General features: G+C 28.7%; 1 protein-coding gene across 2 annotated transcripts in view; it reads left to right on the top strand.

Moving 5' to 3' along the window:
* The window catches only part of LOC119603710, a 37,768-nt gene extending 20,449 nt beyond the window's left edge, over positions 1-17,319 (top strand). Inside the window, exons 3-12 of one of the 2 annotated variants that reach the window (XR_005231420.1) lie at positions 1,143-1,355; positions 3,573-4,391; positions 4,448-4,627; positions 4,692-5,048; positions 5,108-5,582; positions 10,957-11,625; positions 12,192-12,293; positions 15,518-15,676; positions 15,737-15,804; positions 15,866-17,319. Coding sequence is in view for 1 of the 2 variants with exons in the window: in XM_037955854.1 (XP_037811782.1) it covers positions 1,143-1,355; positions 3,573-4,391; positions 4,448-4,627; positions 4,692-5,048; positions 5,108-5,582; positions 12,192-12,293; positions 15,518-15,676; positions 15,737-15,804; positions 15,866-15,981 (2,489 nt within the window). In the remaining variant the exon portion in view is untranslated. The remainder of the gene's footprint in view (positions 1-1,142; positions 1,356-3,572; positions 4,392-4,447; positions 4,628-4,691; positions 5,049-5,107; positions 5,583-10,956; positions 11,626-12,191; positions 12,294-15,517; positions 15,677-15,736; positions 15,805-15,865) is intronic. The other variant, XM_037955854.1, reaches the window with a different exon arrangement.
* Positions 17,320-22,377: the final 5,058 nt, after the last annotated feature.

The raw sequence follows: 22,377 nt of genomic DNA, 5'->3' as shown, positions 1-22,377 counted from the left end.
CTACAATAAATATTAATTTTTAAAGTATGTATTTAAATTAACATTAAATAAAATTATTTAATTATGTATACAAGTAATGTACATACATTGTATGTATGTGAACAAATTGTTAAAACTCTCTTGTATAATAGGAGGAATTGACATAACTTACGACTACCCTGATAATAAAATAAACCTTGTTTTCATGAATGCTAGGCCTGTCCTTAAAAGCTATAATCAATATTTTTAAAAATTAAATCAAGTGATTATTTTCGAGGATAATATCACTTGTGATTTATTGTGCACACTTTTAATAACCCGAAAAGAATTTACTTTTTACAAGCGAAAAAAATATTCTTTATTATTTTGGCATTTAGTGTTTGTTGGCTGAAATTAAAAACAAATGTTCGAATAACGGGAAAATAATAGGATTTTTCTTAATTTCTTCAAAACACCTCTAATGTATATTAGGGAAAAATACCACAGCGGTAAAATACCACAGCATTACCTACACGTTTGGTGCGGCAACTTTCTTCACGATCGCGAAAAAATAATATCATATTCCGTAACATCTGTTGACGCTGTACAAGGCCTTGCTATGGTATTTTTGATATTTACAAAAATTGCATAATGTTATAACCCTAATGAACATACATACATATACATATACATACATACATATGTATATACATACACACGTACATATATACATACATACATACATACATACATACATACATACATAAATACATAAATACATACATACATACATACATACATACATACATACATACATACATACATACATACATACATACATACATACATACATACATACATACATACATACATACATACATACATACATACATACATACATACATACATACATACATACATACATACATACATACATACATACATACATACATACATACATACATACATACATACATACATACATACATACATACATACATACATACATACATACATACATACATACATACATACATACATACATACATACATACATACATACATACATACATACATACATACATACATACATACATATATATATGTATGCTTATTAAATATTTTATGTTTAATTTTTCAGTACTAAATGTTTAATTTATGTTTAATTTTTTTTAATTTTTCAGTACTAAATGTTGCTGCTGGCAAAGCACCAATGCAGATTTCTACGGATGGTACCGGTGCACCACAAAAATCTATAGATGGTTCAACATCTGCGTTCTATACCCCAGAGACCTGTTCACTCACAAAACCGGAGCGATCACCATGGTGGTATGTCAACCTGTTGGAACCGTACATGGTACAATTAGTGCGTTTGGATTTCGGAAAATCGTGTTGTGGTATGTTTATAACGCACTATATCAACAAAATAACGCGTCGATCGTTAAAGTGTCCACTGTATAGGAATGTTGACGAACATTAATAAAAACATTTCATACACATTTTTTATTTTTGTCAATCTTTTGAACGCTTACTCACATACTTTCACTTGCGAAGATGTGGGGTATACATACATACATATGTATATACTTACGAAAATACGTAGTTTTTTTGTTAATTCAAATTTGTACGACTTTGTTTAGAGTAGTTGTTGTAAATGAGCGCCATGAAACAGAGAATTTCTCTTTTAAAACACTTGGCAGTCGAAATGAACTTAGGAGATCAGAGAGATACTAAAACTGCTTTATGGGAAAAATTATTTCTTAAATAATTTGAGATAACTTTCACTGAAAACTATGTACAAATGTATGTATTTATTTATACATATACCTGTGTACATACATACATATGTATGTATGTATAACTAAGTAAATAAAGTTAATATTTTATTTATTTTAAAACATACATACATACATTCATAGTTACAAAATATTGTCGCAATTACCAGTGCAAATGATAATAAATTGAAAGTGAGTTTGCATTATGAGGAAAAGGAATATAATATATGTAATTAATTAGGGGTTTCCATATGTACGTACGTATGTATGTATCTATGTATGTATGTATGTATGTATGTATGTATGTATGTATGTATGTATGTATGTATGTATGTATGTATGTATGTATGTATGTATGTATGTATGTATGTATGTATGTATGTATGTATGTATGTATGTATGTATGTATGTATGTATGTATGTATGTATGTATGTATGTATGTATGTATGTATGTAAATTAATTTCGTTTACACATGATCAATGAACAATCTAGTGCCGCTTTAAAGAAAAATTTTTTGGATCTTTTGACAACTAGAAAAACAAAGGATGTCTGTGAAAACAACTCTAAATCTTCAATAATTCTATTAAAATTCTCATTTTTTATTAAAATGAAGAATGATTTATTTATTCATTGCAATAAACCACATGGTTTTTTAAGTTATTTTAAGTTAAGGAGCATTCGTGAATTAGAAGCATGGAGAAGAAAAACTTGCTATTAAAAACCTTCAATAAATAGGAAGAATTTATGCATATACATATGTATGTACATATACATACGTATGTAAAATGAGGAACATATTAAAAAAAATATTTGGGCAATTTCGTGTCAAGTGTTCCAACTTAAAAAATCGATTTGGATGAAACGACCGGAGTTAGATGGAAATAAATTTAGAAATTTTGGTCATAAAGGGTTTTTTTCAAATGAGTGTAACTTTTCACCTTTTTCCTTGGGGCAAAATTGGTCCAAAAAAATTTACACGAGAAATAACGCAGAAATAAATTAATATGTATTATAATTCCTGTTTCAATTGTTTCTTAAAGTATTGTGTTGTTTTTAATACATTTAGAGCGGGTTTTTGAGTTGGCAATCAAATGCCAATTAATAATCTGATTAGTTAATCTAATCGTAAATTTAATCTGATGTTAATCCCTTTTGATGTTTTTGAGTACAAGATTAAACTTCGCAGTGTTGCCATACAAAACAACAGAAAATGTCACAGTTTGTTATCAAAACAATGCATTTTTTATAAAAAAGAAGAAGACAATTGTAAATTTAATATGAAAATTAATGAAAACTTAAATTTAAAAACAAAAAAATGTATTTTTGGTGTGCATAATTTATACTAATCAATTATATTTTTTATATATATAAAAATTGTATTATTTTTTTTTTTTTTGCATCAGCTGTTTACACTTTTGCATTTCATGTTTAAGTTTAAACCACCTCCATTGGGCGCTTAAACTTGCAAACAAAATTAACTAATTGAGTACTCAAAGACAACTTTTGAGGATTCATTTTAATTTAATCGCTAATCTTTCACCTAAAGATTTGCCCTTAAGAAATTGCTATCTGAACTCCTTTGGATAATTTTTGCTAGGACCAATAGTTGAAAAGTTACACACATGAATAAAACCCTGTATGACCAAAATGTCCAACTTTGACTCCGGCAGTTCTTGACCGATAGAGTTATGTCCGGCCTACTATCCCATAGTACTAATCATGGTGCAAATTTCATCCAAATCGAAAGACATCGATTTTTAAAGTTGTTTCACTTTTTTTCACTATTTTTAAATCATTTTTAAATTTATACGATATTGTAATTTAATATAATTTTTAGGTAATAAACCTGCTACCATTGTTGTGCGCGTTGGTAACAACCGACCTGATTTAGGAACCAATCCCATTTGCAACCGATTTACGGGTCTTTTAGAAGAAGGACAGCCATTGTTCTTACCTTGTAATCCCCCGATGCCTGGTGCTTTCGTTTCAGTACATTTAGAAAATAATACTCCCAATCAACTTTCTATCTGTGAAGCATTCGTTTATACTGATCAAGCATTACCTATTGAGCGTTGTCCTACATTCCGAGATCAGCCTCCAGGTGCTTTAGCTTCATATAATGGAAAATGCTACATTTTTTACAATAGACAACCTTTGAATTTTTTGGACTCTTTGTCTTTTTGTCGATCACGCGGTGGTACATTAATCAGCGAAAGCAATCCAGCCCTTCAAGGCTTCATCAGTTGGGAGTTATGGCGTCGACATCGCAGTGATATAAGTTCTCAATATTGGATGGGTGCTGTTCGAGATTCCGAAGATCGAAATACCTGGAAATGGGTTAACGGTGAGGAAGTAACTGTTTCATTTTGGAATCATCCAGGAGGTGACGAAGATTGCGCTAGATTTGACGGTTCTAAGGGATGGCTATGGAGTGATACAAATTGCAATACAATGTTAAATTTCATTTGTCAACACCAACCTAAAACTTGTGGTAGACCCGAACAACCTCCTAATTCTACGATGGTTGCACAGAATGGCTTTGAAGTTGGAGCTCATATTAAATATACTTGCGATGTTAATCATTTATTAGTTGGTCCATCAACAAGAACATGTTTAGAAACTGGCTTCTACAATGAGTTTCCTCCCGTCTGCAAATGTAAGTCCTTTAATACAATATTATAAAAAATATCTGTGATAGCACTTCTTTTACAGATATCGAATGTGGTCTGCCCGCTTCTATACCTCACGGCACATATGACCTCTTGAATGGTACAGTGGGATATTTGAGTTTGGTGAAGTATTCATGCCAGGAAGGTTATGAAATGGTAGGCAGAGCTTTATTGACGTGTGATTTTGATGAACGTTGGAATGGCCCGCCACCACGTTGTGAGAGTAAGTTTGCTCATTTGAGGAAAAGTTTAAGATTTGTTTCATATTATTTTTTATTTTAATTAAGTTGTGGAATGTGATACATTGCCTGGCAACTACTATAGTACGATTATTTCTGCTCCAAACGGTACCTTCTTTGGATCTAAAGCAGAAATCTCGTGTCCTACAGGTTATCGTTTGGAAGGCCCACGTGTAATAACTTGTCTGTCGTCGGGACAATGGAGCAGTGCTCTACCACGTTGCATTAAATTGGAACCAATAACACTTCCCTCACCATCCCCAACACCTACTTTACCAACTACAACAACATATAGACCCAAACTTACTACAACAACAAAGAAAATATACAAACCAACCACTACTTCTACTAGCAGCACAGCTCTTGGCACCAGTCAGAGTCCAAATATTGAACTTAATAGTGAAAGTGAGTAAATATTTTTAGCGCTTTTATTTTTTTTAATGACACTTTTTGCCTGATTTTAGCTGATTCCGATGAAGAGGTTACATATGTGGTACCCGGTACTGTGCGCGAAGAATTCCCTCCTAGACGTACCCTGAGACCAGTAATTGTACCTAAGAAACCCAATACCACTCCAGCATTCCAAATTCCTAGTTCCACTGCATCTTATTCTACAAGCACTTCGAAACCATCATCTGGTTATGGTCCAACTCATAACCGTGTCCCTTATATTCCTTCGTCTACTTTGGAAACATCAACACATAACATTCAAAATGTCATTCAAAATGCACATCCTCAAGACAATGAAATTTCGGATAGTGTTAATATACGTCATAACCAATCCCCTAATGTCAATGTACCTATATCCGTGGATAATCCAGATCGCAAAGAAACGAAGGAAGCAAAATTGAATTTGGGAGCAATTGTTGCTTTGGGTGCTTTCGGAGGCTTTGTATTCCTTGCTGCAGTAATTACGACAATTGTTATTTTAGTACGCAGGTGAGTTATTATTGAAAAATCACGAATGAATTATAATAGTTAAATATCCGAATATAACACGGCTATGCCAAATCTTATCTTATTTACCCACTATCAAAGCATGTGCCGTAAATATTAAGTCAATTTCAATTTCCCTATATACATATAGCATAGGTTTTCATATATTGATTCTTGTGTTATTTGCTATCACGATGTACTTATTTATAAGTTTCAAATACTGAATTTTATTATTGTATATTTATATTGATATGAACATTAGTTCAATTTTCGGAATAGGGGCTTAGGTCAATTATGGATCGAGCTTTAGAGAATTATGAAAATTAAAATTATATAATACTATCATAATATTAAAATTACTATATAGGATAAGTCAAATATGAAACGATCTGATCAAATATAAACCGAATCTCATGAAATTTAAAGTTCCTTTAAAACTTGTTGATGTTATCACCACACAGTTATTTATAAACCAGTTAAGAATACGTATCGTGGTATTTAGATAATTTATTCATTAGGGAATCCCGTGGACCACTTTTTTGGATGAATACCTCCCAAACGATGCGTATTTAATGTACTAGGTACATACAAGAAAACATGCGATTGAAAATCTTGATCTCAGTACAATATGTTCAAAAATAATGTTATGCAATATTTTCGAAATGGGTGTTGAGCTTATAGCGGCAAAAATAATTAAATTGTGTATTTGTGAACCGAAACACACAAGGCCGCTGTCGGGCCTGTTGTGCGTTCCTTTTCATGGAAAATGTTTGTTGGTAAAAACAAAAACCTTATATAGTATTCACTAAATGTATTATCGTCTGATGTTCATAAACTCAGTTTCCTGGACGTAATTCCTAAGAATTTTTCAACCAGTGTTCGTGAGGGATTCCGGAATAATATCACTTCCCAGATATTTGGATCTAATTTCGGCGAAAGGCTGACAATCGCAAAGAAAGTGCTTCAGAGTTTCACTGTCCTCTCTACATGCTCTACATTCGTCTGAATCCGCACGTCCAATAGTGTATTACAAGGGGCATATTATTTTCAAAAAAAAACTAAAAAAAATCCTAAATGGACTATACCAAATGCCAAACGGTTTTTTAAACATTTTTCTGTGTAAGCTAAAAATTAGAAAAATTTTGATACCTATTTCGACAAAAAACAAAAATAAAATGCCTCCACAACTCACTAAAAATTATTTTGTGAACCAAAAATAGTCTACAAAAAATTTTAAGATTATTTTTATTTTTTTATTTATTATCATAATTCAGTAATATAAGCCACAATGGCCAAAATAACAATATTACACAGTAAAAAATATACCTGAAATCATACAAAAATAAAAACGTTTTTGATTAATATGCAAAATATAAAATTATTAAAAAAAACACAATTATTTTCTTCAAAACGGCTCCCCAGCCATAGAAAATATAAAATCAATTATTATAAAAAATACAAAAATTTTCCCGTAATCAGCAGAAAATTACGGAATATTTGAGACCCATTTTGAAAAAATCGAAGACTGTTCCTCGGGACACTCTATTATACATGTTTTTTTCAAAATATATTCGAAATTAATAAATTGGTCTCAAATTGAATTTTGAGAATAATTTTGATTTTAAGAATATTTTAACAATTTCGAACTTAATTTCGACTATTTTGACGTAATGTCGGACTACGTTTACTAGTTTTATCAGATTTAATTTTTTTTTGTATTTAAGTTCGGATTTTCGAAAATTTCATTTTTAGTTTTTATGATTCAGAAATTATTTTAAGAGAATTAACAATTTTTCGAACTTCGAATTTTCAAACTTAATTTTGAATAATTGGAAATAATATTATATTATTATAATATAATAAATATATATATCAACCAATGATTTAAAATTATTTTAAGAGCATAAAAAACTTACAACATAACTTCGTATTTTCGAATCTAATTTCTTCTAAATTTCAGCAAATTCAAATTCAAAACAAAAATGTAAATAAATTTAAAAACTCTCATGATGATTTTTATAATTCATTTCAAAAAATAAAAATCATTGCCTGATTTTTATTTGAGAAAGCTCTCAATAATTTTTACGAAAAATATAAAAAAACAAATCAAAAGCAGTTTGTTTTTTTCCGAGAAATGAAATACCCTGCAAAAATTATTGGAGTATATGATCCATTTAGCTAATCTAAAAACTACTGCCCTCTAAACATTATTGGAGTATTAAAGCAGACATGGATCATATATTCATTTTTTTTTTTTTTGAAAACAACATGGTTCTTAGCCTGCATTACCTGGAACCAAAATCGTGCAATTTGGAGGAGCTTTGGCAACGGGCTCAGCGTGATTGAGAGAGTATTTCAAATAGAATAAGGAACAATTTATAGAAAAGTGTCCTGAAAGTGAATTTTGTTTTTAGAAAAAAATATGTAAAAAAAAAACTTTATATAATTTCACAAAACGATTGTTTTGAAGAATTTTATGCAAAAATAAAATATTCATTATCTTTAACACGCAAAGTTATGGCCCTTTTTACGAAATTTTTAAGCACTTTTAAAGATTAAGGTTCTCACTCTCGTGGACCTTCCTTTGCGTGTTTACAAAATTTTGTCCAAATCGGTGACTACACAGAAAAAATTATCGGCAGTTTATTTTCAATTAACATGTTTTCCCCTTTCTTTAACTTTTATTTAAACAATTTTTTAATTGTCATAATTATCTCATTGTTTTGATCCTAAGTATACAAATTTGATTAAACTTTTAATTGAATCAATTAATTTTTTAATTGGCTGAAAAAGTTTTTCCAGCCTACTTTTTTTATTTTGGTTTTTTGTTTTGATATTTTATTTAAATAATTTCATTATTTATAACGGAAAATAATTCTCAAATATTCAATAATATTTTAGGCATAAGAAGTTGATGTTTCATAAATATTTTAAAATTTATAAATCACTTTATTTGTTCAAATGTGACAATAAAGAGATATTTTTGAGAGTGCTTTACGCATTGTTAAAGGTAAAGGAATCCTATAATGTTGTAAGCATTCAATTAATGCTTTGATTGTTTCAATCATCGACTTTATTGATTTTTAATACATTTTTAACCAAACTGTTCAATTTAATTGATTGATAAACTAATTAAAATGTAAGTTTTATTTTATTAAATATTTAATTTATCCAATTAATGAATTAACTAATTTTGAATTTAATTACTGATGTTAATTGTTTTGATTATTACTTTAATTGGAAAAAAATATTTTTTTACAAATTTCATAATTGATATCATCATTTTGTTGATAGGTGCAAAACTTGCTTGATACAATCAATTTGATAATTAAAACACATTTTCAGTTTTTTTCTGTGTATAGTCGCTCGATATGTAGCTTGAAAATGGCAAAAAATTCATTAGTTTCATTAAATCCTATGATATAGTTCTTTAAATCACATGTGGCTTTATCTGGTTTTTTGGTTATCTGAACGTAAAACAGAATTAAACTAGTTCTTCAAACTATGAGATACATTTTAGGAGTATATTTTTAGTTTTTTATTGATTATTTAATGCGCTTAAAAAACTTTTTTAGAACATATTTTTGCTTTCCCTGGTATTAGACCACTTTTAACGACTGAATTGTGTCTTGGATTAAAATTGTTAATACTTTTTAAAATGTATTTTGGTCCAAATGGTCTGGAAAAAATTGTAAATCTTAACAAGACCAGTTTTTCCGCTATTTAAGGATTGTGGTATGATGGTATTAGTGTTAAACATAAGAGTTGACATAAAAATTAAGCTTTTCCACATACAGAGCTACTCGATATCATACAGGAGAAGGCTGTATTCTAACTTTATTCATAGGGGAACCGTCGCCGAGTTCCATCGATATTACAATGGAATGCACAGAATGCCTTTAGCTATGCATATGAAGAAAGAATTCTTCGTTTATCAATAGAAATACGTAGATACCAATAAGAGATCAAGTAGCTATAATATCACAACTTTTCCCATAAGGATTTTCTAAATTACGCCCTTAATTTGTAAACAAGGGAAATTATTGTTTTGGTTTTTGTTTTTACTACACAGAAAAATATACATATGAAAAATTTTTTTCCTAACAATCGCTTGTTTAAATTTAATTTCGATTTTTATAAATATTTTTATTTGGTTTTATAACGAGGTTGTTTGATTTTTACACAGATAAATATTTTTACTGATTCAATAAATGTTATTGTTTGAATTATTTTTTATGTCTGCATATGGAATACAACAATAAAACACCTTTTTGGAATGTACTAAAATGAATTGATGTAATTGTAACCTGGTTTATAACATTTAATGTATAAGTGCATACATGCATATCTCAGTTTTAACTGTACAAAATAAGAGTTTCTAAAATGAGAAATAAAATTTCGGGTTTCTTACAAGTGTTGTAAGTAAAAAAATAAGTTTCTTCTTTTCAGTATTCAAATTATTTGTAGATTTGGTAAACAAATTTGTTAAATTATATATGAAAAATTCAGTAAATATTTTACTTTTTTCTATTAACATATTTGATTTAAATCTAAACATTTTTCAATAAAGATTTTTGCAGATTCTAGCAAAAAAATTAGTTTGATAATTAATTTAAAATTTATCAAAATTCATGTTTGTTTTGTTAAAAAATTTGTTTGAAATTGATGTGAATTTTTAATAAATTTTTTAGCTAATACCATATTTTTTTAATTGAAAAAAAAATATTTTTTTTTCAATTAATCTGTTTACTAAATATACATAATCGTAAATTTATTTTTTTTCTGTATATAGACCGACTCACAAAAAATTGTGCTTGAATCCATCTCTTAGTTTTTAAGGTTCGTACCTTGGCCATTTTCAAAAAAATATTTTAAAGGACAATTTTTAACATGTTTAATTTAAAATTGAGCTCGGCTTCAAAAAAAATAAAAAAAACCTTGTTTTGTTTTCAAATATATTTTTCTGCTTTTTTTCTTTCTTAAGAAAATATGCAACATGGGTATCATAAAGAGATTTTTGAAGTCGCGCATAACAATGTGTAAAACTTGAAAAGTTGTGCTATACAAATTTTTAACTTCATAAAATACCTTAAAAAATTTAAGCTGTAAGAACTATGGCGGTCTTAAGAAAAATACTAAGATACTGAAATTTAAAAAAATACCGTAAACACCATTTTGGAAATCGATCCAACTCACGTACGGTAAAAACAAGGTTAAATTTTAAAAAAGAACAATGTAAAATTTAAAAAAGATTACGTTTCCATATAGAGTGAGTTAGTCGGTCTAATGTACAAGTTTTTAAAATTCATGTACATTTCTATTATTTTTTTTTTTGCATTTCATTAAACAAATCAATGTTTTGATTCCTTTCCTTTAGCACCTCAAACAGCAAACGGTGGCACAATGCAAAACATTTTCCTTATCCTTCGTCTCTACCACCATATTACATGCCTAAATCTCGTTTGCGTTACATGCCCCCACCACCAACGATGACCACGCAATTCAACGCTTCGACTTTTGAGGCTAAAAAATCATATTTAGGAAACACGGAATTTATAAGACCACAAAGCCACTATGATCATTATAGCACATGTTCAAGTATTAAAAAAGAATCTCCTAATTCACTGTGGAACAGTGTTTTGGCTTTACCCTTTGATGATCAAAAACTGGGCCGACGTGAATTGAGTACTTGTGGACGTAGTTATGCTGCCAGAGCTGGAATATTCAGTAACGAACAACATCAACAAAAAGAAAATATCAATAATAAACAATAAAGAAATGTTCCCATCTAACAACATTTAATTAAACACAATGAAGAATAAATAGAACAATAAGATACCTTAATATACATATATATAGTACATACTCAAACAATTTAGGATAATAGGAGACATCGTGCCAAAGATTAATAAATTAAAACAACTTTACATACATACATATATACATATGTATAAAATTGTTAAAACGAAAAATGCGAAAAATTTACAAAAATCCGGCCATATTTGTGCATATACATAAATAGAATAAATAATTTTAAGTCAAACAAGTAAGCTGTCTGTGTATTTTTCCAAACTACAAAATTATATGCGTTACTTTTGTGGTAACAAAATATTCAAAAATAAACCATTAATACAGGTGATAGATAACTAAATAGGAAAGTGAGAGCGAAGACAATAAATAACACAGTTAAAACACGCACTGGTCCTACAATAACTTATTTATGTAATTTTCTCACTAATACTTTTTCTTTTTTGATCTCAGTTATCTATCTAGTAGATTTCTAATTAATCCTCAAAAAATATACTTCCATTTATTTTGCAAATGCCGCCTGTTGCTGTTGCACGTCTATAAAACATTTTTGAAAGCACGTTTGTGTTTGAAATAAGCGGATTCGGTTTATTTTGCACGTCTTGTGAATAACAGATATTTGATTTTTGATATTTTTTTGCTGTTCTTATAATTGTTTTTCTAACCCACAGTAGATAGATTTGTTGTGATATAATTTTTTTAAATATCAAATCATTTTGTCTTGTGTCTAACACCCAAAGAATATTTGTGTTTTTGTTTTTTTTTTTATATTTTTTATTAATATTTCCAATTTTTTTCTTTCAGAAATCGTACTACTCAACATTATCGACATAGAGCATCCCCCGACTGCAATACAGTTGCCTCATTCGATAGTTCTACTTCGGGCTCTAGAAATGGTTTAAATAGGTAAGTATTTGTTATTAGTAATGAATTTATAAATAGATTTTCTTAATTATTGAAATCATCAAGGAGGAAACCTATTTTACTGTTAAATAGTAAGTTTTTATTAATCGAATAGTTGTTTTTTGAAATTTGGCAAATTTCGTTTATTCGAACGATTAATTGTTTGAATACACTATTAAATATGCTATTATGCAAAAATATGCGATAAAAAATGGATGCTAAAATTCTTAAATTGTCCTGAAACGTGTAAATATCTTTTTTAAGAGTCTAAACGAAACTCCACAAAAAAAATTTTTCACTGCTTGTTTAGATACATACAATTGCGGCCATGAGGTTAGCGCATTTGGTATCTGTTAAATATATCTTCAAATATTTCCTATAGTTCCTAACTTGTCCTTCGAGGATCACGACACATTACATTTTGTTCCCTTAATTTGTTGCATATACATATGTAGGTTTTTTCTTTCCAAAGTAAATTTACCCCCTAAAATATCTGGACATAAATTTAGCACAAAATATAAAGTTAAAGTTATATTTATTGAGACTTATGAAACCAGTTTTATAAGAACAACATACATATGCATATTAAAATAACTAATAGGAAATATTTAAAATTATAATGTAATGTCTTAAACAAATATTAATATCGTAAAAATACAGTACCAAACTTAACAATGATAGTTTAAATTGTATATTAAAAGTTGAATGTCAAAGCCCTTGCTCCCGAGGCTAGCAATGTCGTGAGAGTATATATATTAAATCTTACAATCTAGAGATAAGAAAACAAACTTCAAATAAAAAATGAATCCCTGTGAGCGCCAGGATAAGTTTTTTAAAAAAAATCCGGTGACAAATTAGCCGTGTTAAAAAAAATATTTTCATTTTGTACTCCAAGAGGAGATACGTATGGTGTATTTGTTAAATTAAAACCTATTTGAGAATCATTTTTTTTTTAATAATAATGTTCTCATGATAACTTACCCCCTTATTTTGTAAAACACTTCACCTTGCGTTGAAAATATTTTCATACAAATTTTTTAAAATACAAAAACAATTTATATGAAAAATGAAGTGAAGTGAGGGGAAGGGATTTATAAAATAACCCCCTTAGTCTTTTTATGTACAATGTACGTATCTTTTAAAAATATCAACAACATTAAAGCTCAACGGTATTACACCTGATTCTTCATATTTATATTACAACATTTGAGTATCTTTTAAATCTTGAAACAAAACTTTTTCCAATGCATAATCGTAATACCTTTCTTTAAAAAATTTCAAATTAATTCATTAAAGTGGGAGAAATAGTGAACCAAATAGGAAATCTATACCGTAAAACAGGCCTTAAACAGGTTTTCTAAATTAACAGTTTTGTCCTGATAGGCAATGATTTATGGGTTAACACTCTCCCAAAACATCCTTTAATTTTATAAATTTGTTTTAACATGCATAATTTTGCCCTGATCATTGAATTTAAAAAGTTTATTAAAATAAATACCAATGTATTTAAATTTATGATTGAAAGGTATTTCAACACATTTAAACTTAGTTTTAGTTTTTTACTTTTATGGACAACATAGTAAGGAAATTTGTTTAAGAAACGCACAAAATATAAAAAATCATTAAATTATTAATAAAAAAAGAAAAATTCTATAACTTTCAGGCCTTAAATTGGTAAAATTCATGGGATGTCTGCTTTTATTTGTTGCTCCATATAATTTTAAATGTTCTCTATTAGATTGGTATCTAGAAATTATACTGGGCACTGCAAACATGAACAATACCGCTCGCTTCCAAACAGCACCACTCTGTACTTTTAACATATTTTGGGTAGTTGTCGACCAAAAACGCCATTTAACTGAACATTTGTCTTCTATTTTTTTTAACTAGGAGTACAGTATAAATACATTTTCTATCAAATTTGATCCTATTAAACATCGACCAGTATCATCCAATCATGTAGATAAAGCTAAAGTGTCCCTGAGAAATCATTATTGATATTGATGTTGGATGCAGAAATGGGATGGGATAGGATCTTAAATATCCCCTATTTTTTCAAAATGAACGTTTTTGTTGTTTTTTTGCTCAAATGAAAGCTTAGTGGGACACAAGCGGTATATGTAAAAAAAAAATATTTTAACTTGAAAACATTGCTTTTTGAGATCAAGTATTTTTTATAGATATCCCACTCACATCCCACTAAGTGACCACAAAGCTCTTAAAGGAAATAATCTAAGCTTTCATTTGAGCAAAAAAAAAAAAATACAACAAAAACGTTCATTTGCTGAATATAAGTGCCAAACATTGAAAAAATCTTATTCTTATGTTAAAAAATAACTTTATTTTTAAGTATCCCACTTGCATCCCATTATGGGACTATAAAGCCCTTATAGTCCCATCTTTCTTTTGAGCAAAAAAAAGGAGTTTTTGGAAAAAAAGTAAAAAGAAATATTTAAAATGATTTTTTGAATAATGAAGAAATAGCTATCTGAACGCCTTTGGACAATTTTTGCTAGGACTAATAGGTGAAAAGTTACACTCATTTGAATAAAACCCTGTATGACCAACTTTGCAGTTCCGATAGTGCTCACAATTTGTGTATGGCCTACTATTCAATAGTACTGATCTTGGTGCAAATTTCGTCAAAATCGGGATTAGAATTGGTTATGGTTTTTAAGTTGGAAATTAAACAGCAATTACTAACACAGGCCAACAAAATTTGAAAAAAGTCGAAACCTTGAGAATAAGTGAGACGTTTCTAAAGGATTAAGCTGCGCTGTATCCGAATCAGAATTTGAAAAATCGCAATTTTTTGCCTTGCTTATAACAGCGCCAAGACAACGTTATTTGTAAAAAGTTGTGTGCCAACTGAAAGTTTATTTAAAAAAGTAAGTCCAATATAAGTTTAATGGGGGCTTCAGTCAATTATCAATTATGGACCGCGTTCTACAAAATTGAAATAATGAATAATTTTTATTATAATAATAATTATTCTTATATCCATTATTTTTGAACCATTTATTTATAAACTTATTATTATTATAAACTTATTTTCTGCAAGTGGGGTTATAAGGGTTGGGAAAACACAATTCCGAAACACTTTTCACAGAAATTTCAGAAGTTTCGGTATATTTGTTTAATACGCAATACACAAACATAGTACACTTTGAAAACAACTTATATGTTAAATATAAATATGTAAATATATATATATGTTTATATTGTAGGTACTATAGGCAAGCTTGGGAAAATTTACATGAATCAGCCTCTAAAAACAGTTCACACAATGCACTCCGACGTAAAGAAACTCTTGATCCTCCCAGTATGACGCGGTCAAGAGATAACTTAAGGGAAAATATTCAAAGGTCCAGAGAGAATTTAGAACGGTAATGTATAATTTTTGAAATGTATGTATTTGTTTTTTATCGTCAATGTAAATGTTTTAGTGTTGGTCGAGACAATTATGGATTGCGTGAAAATTCTGAAATGGTTGTTTCTGACGTATGTCTGAAAGGTAAACACATTTTGTCTATATCGACCCATTTTTTAATGATTAATAATTAATAATATTTTAGAAAAGAAACGTCATCATCACCATCATCACAAAAACGGTTCCTCGCGCAATGGCGAATACCGAGACCATTCGGCGGGCAGGCGAGAACACCATCGACATAGTGGAGGACATTATTGACCAACTATGATCATAACCATCAATGTAGAACAATAAAAATAAAACGGGCTGCAATATTCACAAACTAAAGTTAAATGCATTAGAGTAATTCTAATGTTAAAAAGCAAAACAACGAAACAATTTAGTTCTAAACATAATTAGAGTATCTACTATAAATACTTACATATTTAAGTAAATTATACAATTTATTTTTAAGACTTCTTCATCCACAAAGAAAAATAGTCAACCGTTTTTTCTATATTCATACATGTACATTAGAGAATAATTGAAAACATATCGCTCATTTCTAACTACATAGTGTCATAACTCAAAAACTCTAGTTTCGAATCTTTCATAATTGAGTTCAAACATTTTTTAAGCGTAATGTTTCAGTTTTAATATTTATAATCATGATGTAATACGTAAGGTGAGAGCGTTTCGGCAACAAACACAATATTTTATTGTTGTCTAGAGTTGGGTTTTGTCAAAATGAAATTTCTAATATTGAAAAATAATAAACATTGGAAATATGTAAATAGTTTTTGTGTATTTCACAATATTACCTATAAAACCGTCGTTACATTTAACATTTATCTGCAGCAGGACAATGTTTTAATGCTTCTTCATCTGAACTTTCTTATTTGAAAACTCTTTATGAACATTTTAATTCATAATTTTAAATTAAAATTTTTTTTGCTTAGAAAACACAAATATAATTTTTTTAAAATAAAAATAAATTAATTAACGATTTCACTTTACTTAGTGCATCCTGATTTATAACAATAAAAAAAATGCAACCAGAATTTAAGTCATGTCGCTTTAGTTACCAATGAGCGATATGTTTATATATACATTTGTTCAAAACATTTCTGAAAATATTGATGCATAATTTAAAATAATTTTATTTGTGCTTAATTTTTAACGAATAACACTTCAAATCTGTTACAAAATTTTAAATTATAAAGAAATATATACAAACCTCATTATGAATAACTTGGTTTAGTTTATAAAAACCATATTATTTACCTTACACTATTAAGCTAAATCGATTTATTCATAAAGTCAAAGTCTATTCAAACCAAAATAATAATGGTTCACTAAAGGATAAACAACTAAATACATTTATAGAGTGCCATTACCGGCATATTTAATTCGAAAAACATTAAAAATTCTTATGTAGACACTACCTATAGAAATATAAAAATAACAAATATAACCCACGAAATTTGAAATATTCATTATTAGTGAAATAAAATAACTTATTTAGTTGTTCATTTATTACATTATTTTATTTATCTAGTTTTATGCATAACACAACTTTGTTTCTTTTATGTAAATAAAATCATTTATTCACCCAAATATATAATATGTAGTACAATCAGACATACATAAATATAATTTATGTATTATACATAAATTAAATTTTATAAAAAAATAAAGATACTAACTAAAAAGGCATCTCCTCGCTGCAGAGATACATACATACATACATATATATTTATGTATGTATGTATGTATGTATGTATGTATGTATGTATGTATGTATGTATGTATGTATGTATGTATGTATGTATGTATGTATGTATGTATGTATGTATGTATGTATGTATGTATGTATGTATGTATGTATGTATGTATGTATGTATGTATGTATGTATGTATGTATGTATGTATGTATGTATGTATGTATGTATGTATGTATGTATGTATGTATGTATGTATGTATGTATGTATGTATGTATGTATGTTATGTATGTATGTATGTATGTATGTATGTATGTATGTATGTACAGGCTTATTCTTTATTCAATTTGTATTTATTGCCTTGGATTTTCTATTTCCCTCGATCTAATTATCTGTCTTTATTACATTGTTAGTAGAGTAGAGTTGAGCATAATGTTATACATACATATGTACATAGTACATGGGCAATTTCGTGTCAAGAGACCCAACTCAAAAAAATCGATTTGGATGAAATTTGCATCAAGGTTAGTACAATTGGATAGTAAACCAGACACAAACCTTCAGCTCTGTAGGCCAAGAACTGCCGGAGATAGATGCGGTCAAGTTGGACATTTTTGTCATACAGGGTTTTATTCAAATGAGGGTTTTATTCAAAAGAGATTTTCATCTATTGGTGCTAGTAGTACTATTGGATAGGAGGTCAGACACAAATTTTCAGCTCAATCGGTCAAGAACTGCCGAACTTAGAGGGGGTCAAAGTTGGTCATATATGTATATTCAAATTGTCATATTTATTCAAATTGTCCAAAGCAGTTTAGATAGCTATTTCTTTTCAAAATGGACCCTTTTTGTGCCAAATTTCATCAAATTATCTTGAAAATTGGACCTATAGCTAGTAGTACTATTGGATAGGAGGTCAGTCACAAATTTTCAGCTCAATCGGTCAAGAACTGCCGAACTTAGAGGGGGTCAAAGTTTGTCATATTTATTCAAATTGTTCAAAGGAGTTTAGATAGTTATTTCCAAAAAAATATATTTTTTTTTTTTCAAAAAGGGCCCTTTTTTGTGCCAAATTTCATCAAATTATCTTGAAAATTGCGACCTATAGCGTGTGCATAAGGATGGACACTAGAGGTGTCCAAAAAATAAATATTTTGGTCGGATGGATCTCATTTTGTTCATTTTAATTTTCTTAATTTTCCTTTATTTTCCACCATAACTTTCTTCGTAATCCATTTGAAATTGAAAATAAATCAAAAAATAGGTTTCTTAATACATAAATGAAAATTGTTCAATACATTTTGACAACAAAATTAATTTTGTATTAAAGACAATGAAATTCTGATATTAATACAAAGTATTGTAATGCGAGATATTGGAGGTCAAGGATTACAAAAATCTGTTTTTAGGGAATAACTCGCTTATTATGCGTCGTACGCGTTTTGATGTTATCTTAATTACTATAGAGAATTAAATTTCCTACATTTTGGAATATTTTCGCATAACATTAGTTGTTTTCTAGCTGTAGTGCATTATTATTTCATTACAATGGCATTTTCAACATTTTCACATCATCACACTCTGACCTATAGTGCAATGTCCGTCTATCCGAAATTTCCAATGGAGTCACAGGTCACAATTATGAATATATAAGACTAGTCAACATAATTTACAAAGACAGGAAAATATTTCCACTAAATTTCATTGAAATCAGGCTACGAATATAGAAAACCGACTTGTTTCCAATATTAATGTAAACCATGGAGTTTTTACTCTTTTGAAAATTCAAAAATTGTTGCAAAATATTTAAAGATAAGTCTAATTTTAATATAATTTGGTAGGAATATTACTCTAAATATGTGTATTGTGACTACCAATTTTTTTCTAATTCTGATCATAAATATGACCTGTGATACTATCTGAAATTATGGATAGACTGACACTACGCGTCATAGAGCAAGTTTGAGAAAAATCGTGTAACAGTGTATAAGCATATATTAACTGCGTATGAATAACGTACAAATTATGACAAATTTGTTATTAGTACAATCTATATTAATATTTGAAAATATTAGTGCAATGGAAAAATACTGCACTATAGCCCGAAAACAACTAATGATACTCAAAAATATTCTTCAACCAAAATGTAGAAATTATAACAGCATTAAAATGCGTACGACGCATGTTAACCAAGATATTCGCCAAAAACAGATTTTTGTAACCTATCTGAACTCCCTTGGACATTTTTTGCTAGGACCAATAGGTGAAAAGTTACACTCATTTGAATAAAACTTTGTATGTACTTGATATAAAATTGCCCATATGTATGTATGTAAATTGTTTTTTTATTTTCAAAAATTGGTATGAACGCAAAGTGAAGTGTTTACAATAAATTGACAAACATTTAAAAAAAAATATTTTATGGATTATTGTGAAACATCATTGTAATAGTAAGTATTTAAAGTGATCTTACCCTGCCAGCAACTCAACTAACTTTAAATGCATTAAAAGCCGACTTTTTCATCAACTAGTTATGGTTGATTCTTGGATTATTTTTAATGGAGCCAACTGACTATTTTAACATGACGATGTCCTACCCAGTAGTCAATTGTCCGACTCTGCATGACTTTTCAACTAACATAAAGTTAGTAACAAAAAGATTAGCTTAAAGTTAACTGTTTATTAACTAACTTAAAGTTAGTTGCAGAAAAGTGAAGTAATAGTTTTCTTTTGTGTTCCCTACTGTATTAATTAATTACATTTTAATTAAATATATTTAAAATTTAACTACTAGTTATATAAATTAAATTTCGCTTTAATACAAGTTATGATATTAGTTCGTTAAAATTAATAGACATCAGTTTTCTGCAGGGGAACTACTAATAACACCGGTATCCATAAAATTATGAATAATTTGTTCATTATTTCCATGATTCCCATTGATCCAAATCTAAAATAAATTTTAAAATGTTATGTGTAATGTTAACTGTTAATGTATTATATTTACAGTATTAATCAGCAGAATTTAGAATTTAGGGACCGAGTTTTGAAATATTTAACCTTTTATAATTAATTTTTCCAATTTACTGACTCTAATTTCACAACGTATACAAGAAAATGACAAAAATGTAAAACAAAATTCTAAATAATAAGGAAACATGAGAAAACATGTCGAAACAAAATGCTCTCCAGATAATTTTGGGGTACTTCCGCATTATAAGATAGTTAGCTTGTAGCTAGTCTTTAAAAGTCGGTTGTTTACGTTAATAAATACCAAATTTTAGAACATTTCTGCATTACATTGTTGTTCGTTTATAGTCAGTCTACTAAAGTTAACAAATAAAATCATAATAACAGAGAAAACATGTTGAAATACAATTAATTCTCATCAGATTTCTGCATTACATTATAGTTAGCTTGTAGTTAGTATTTAAAAGTCGGTTCTTTACTTTGCCAAATACAAGATTTCGGGACAGCTCTGCATTACATTGTAGTTAGCTTATAGTCAGTCTGTAAAAGTAAACTAGAAGTGAATTTTTCTAGTAGTCGACTACAAAATTGCTGGCAGGGTATTTCTTTAGTTAGTGAGCTTTTTAGTAATTTTTGGTTGGTTCTTTAATGGACCTTCAGGCATCCAGACTTTAAAATTTAGCACATCGTTAGCTACGCAAACGTGACAAGTCCTCTTTTGTAAATTTTACAGGAGATGCAAAAAACTTTATAACTTTTCTTGTTTTTCATATTTTTAAAATCTGTAAATGTCAATATTAGTTGTAAAACAATTTAAAAATAATGCTGTTGAATACTTATGGCGGTCTTTTTAGGACTTAGCACGTTTTCTTTTTCTGAATTTTTATTTTTTGCTGGACTTAGCAAAGCAGGAACGGGAACAGGCTTTTTAAGAATTTCATGTAGGAATACCACTCAATCGATGCGTATTAATGTACTGAACACGAGAAAAATAAAAAATATTTTTTTGGAATGGTCCTCAGTTCCCTACCAGCGCACAGTGTTGCGAAAAGCCAATCTAGCTGGAAAAAAGTCATAACTTCTTTTTGAAAGCAGCTAGAAGCATGAAATTTAGTTTTTCTTGATAAAAATATTTTTTGTGCCATAAATGGGCGTTATGTGGGCGTGGCACTTCCCATAGAAACTCATAATTTTTTTTGTTTAAACATTTATACATTTAGAGGTCCCTTGAATCTATTTGGATCATTTTTGGAGTGAAGTCTTTATTTGCGCATGCATTAAAATGAAATTAAAAACTTGAAAAATTTCAATACATCTGAATAGAGAGTTTGTTCAAAATTGCCCTTTTTATATACTAAGGAGACCTATTCCACCCCCAAAACGTGTCGTTCGGTATTCCTCTATATGTAAAATACTATTACGTATTTTTTTGCTTTTCATTTCGACATTCTACACATTTTACGAAGCTCTCCCCGAGTTATGGATATGTGATGTATGTATATTTGCATCTTGAAAACGTATTTGTAGGCATTAGCAGCAAATCTGTCTGACTATCCAAAATATTTATTACACAAATAACATATTTTCGACCACAATTTTTTCACACTAAAACACTTTAATTAAACACATATTCGTTTAGCTAAAAAAAAGTAAAAAAGTAAAAATCTTTTATTGTTAGCTACTACGATCAGTTCAAAAATGATGCTAAGAAAAGACAACATTTTATAAAAACTGCTATAAAGCAAATGCTTATATTTGAATCTACATAGCAAAGCAAATAATAAACAATTAAAAAATTTATATACAATTATGAGCACTGAATATTTCTATAACAAATAAGAAGTAAATTGCGTGAATTTTGAGATGTCAAAAATTTGACTTTTTTCCAGCTAGATTGGCTTTTGGCAGCACTGTGCAGCGATTGAAAATCCTGACCTCAGTATAATTTTTGAAAAAGAAAACATTTTCGATATTTTTGAAATT

This window comes from Lucilia sericata, unplaced genomic scaffold (assembly GCF_015586225.1).
Source record: "Lucilia sericata isolate MDLA Ls3-8-SP2 unplaced genomic scaffold, ASM1558622v1 Contig000328F_arrow, whole genome shotgun sequence".
Lineage (NCBI taxonomy): Eukaryota > Metazoa > Arthropoda > Insecta > Diptera > Calliphoridae > Lucilia > Lucilia sericata.
The sequence above is the reverse complement of the archived record's forward strand: the minus strand, read 5'-3'. Positions and strand labels throughout refer to the sequence as shown.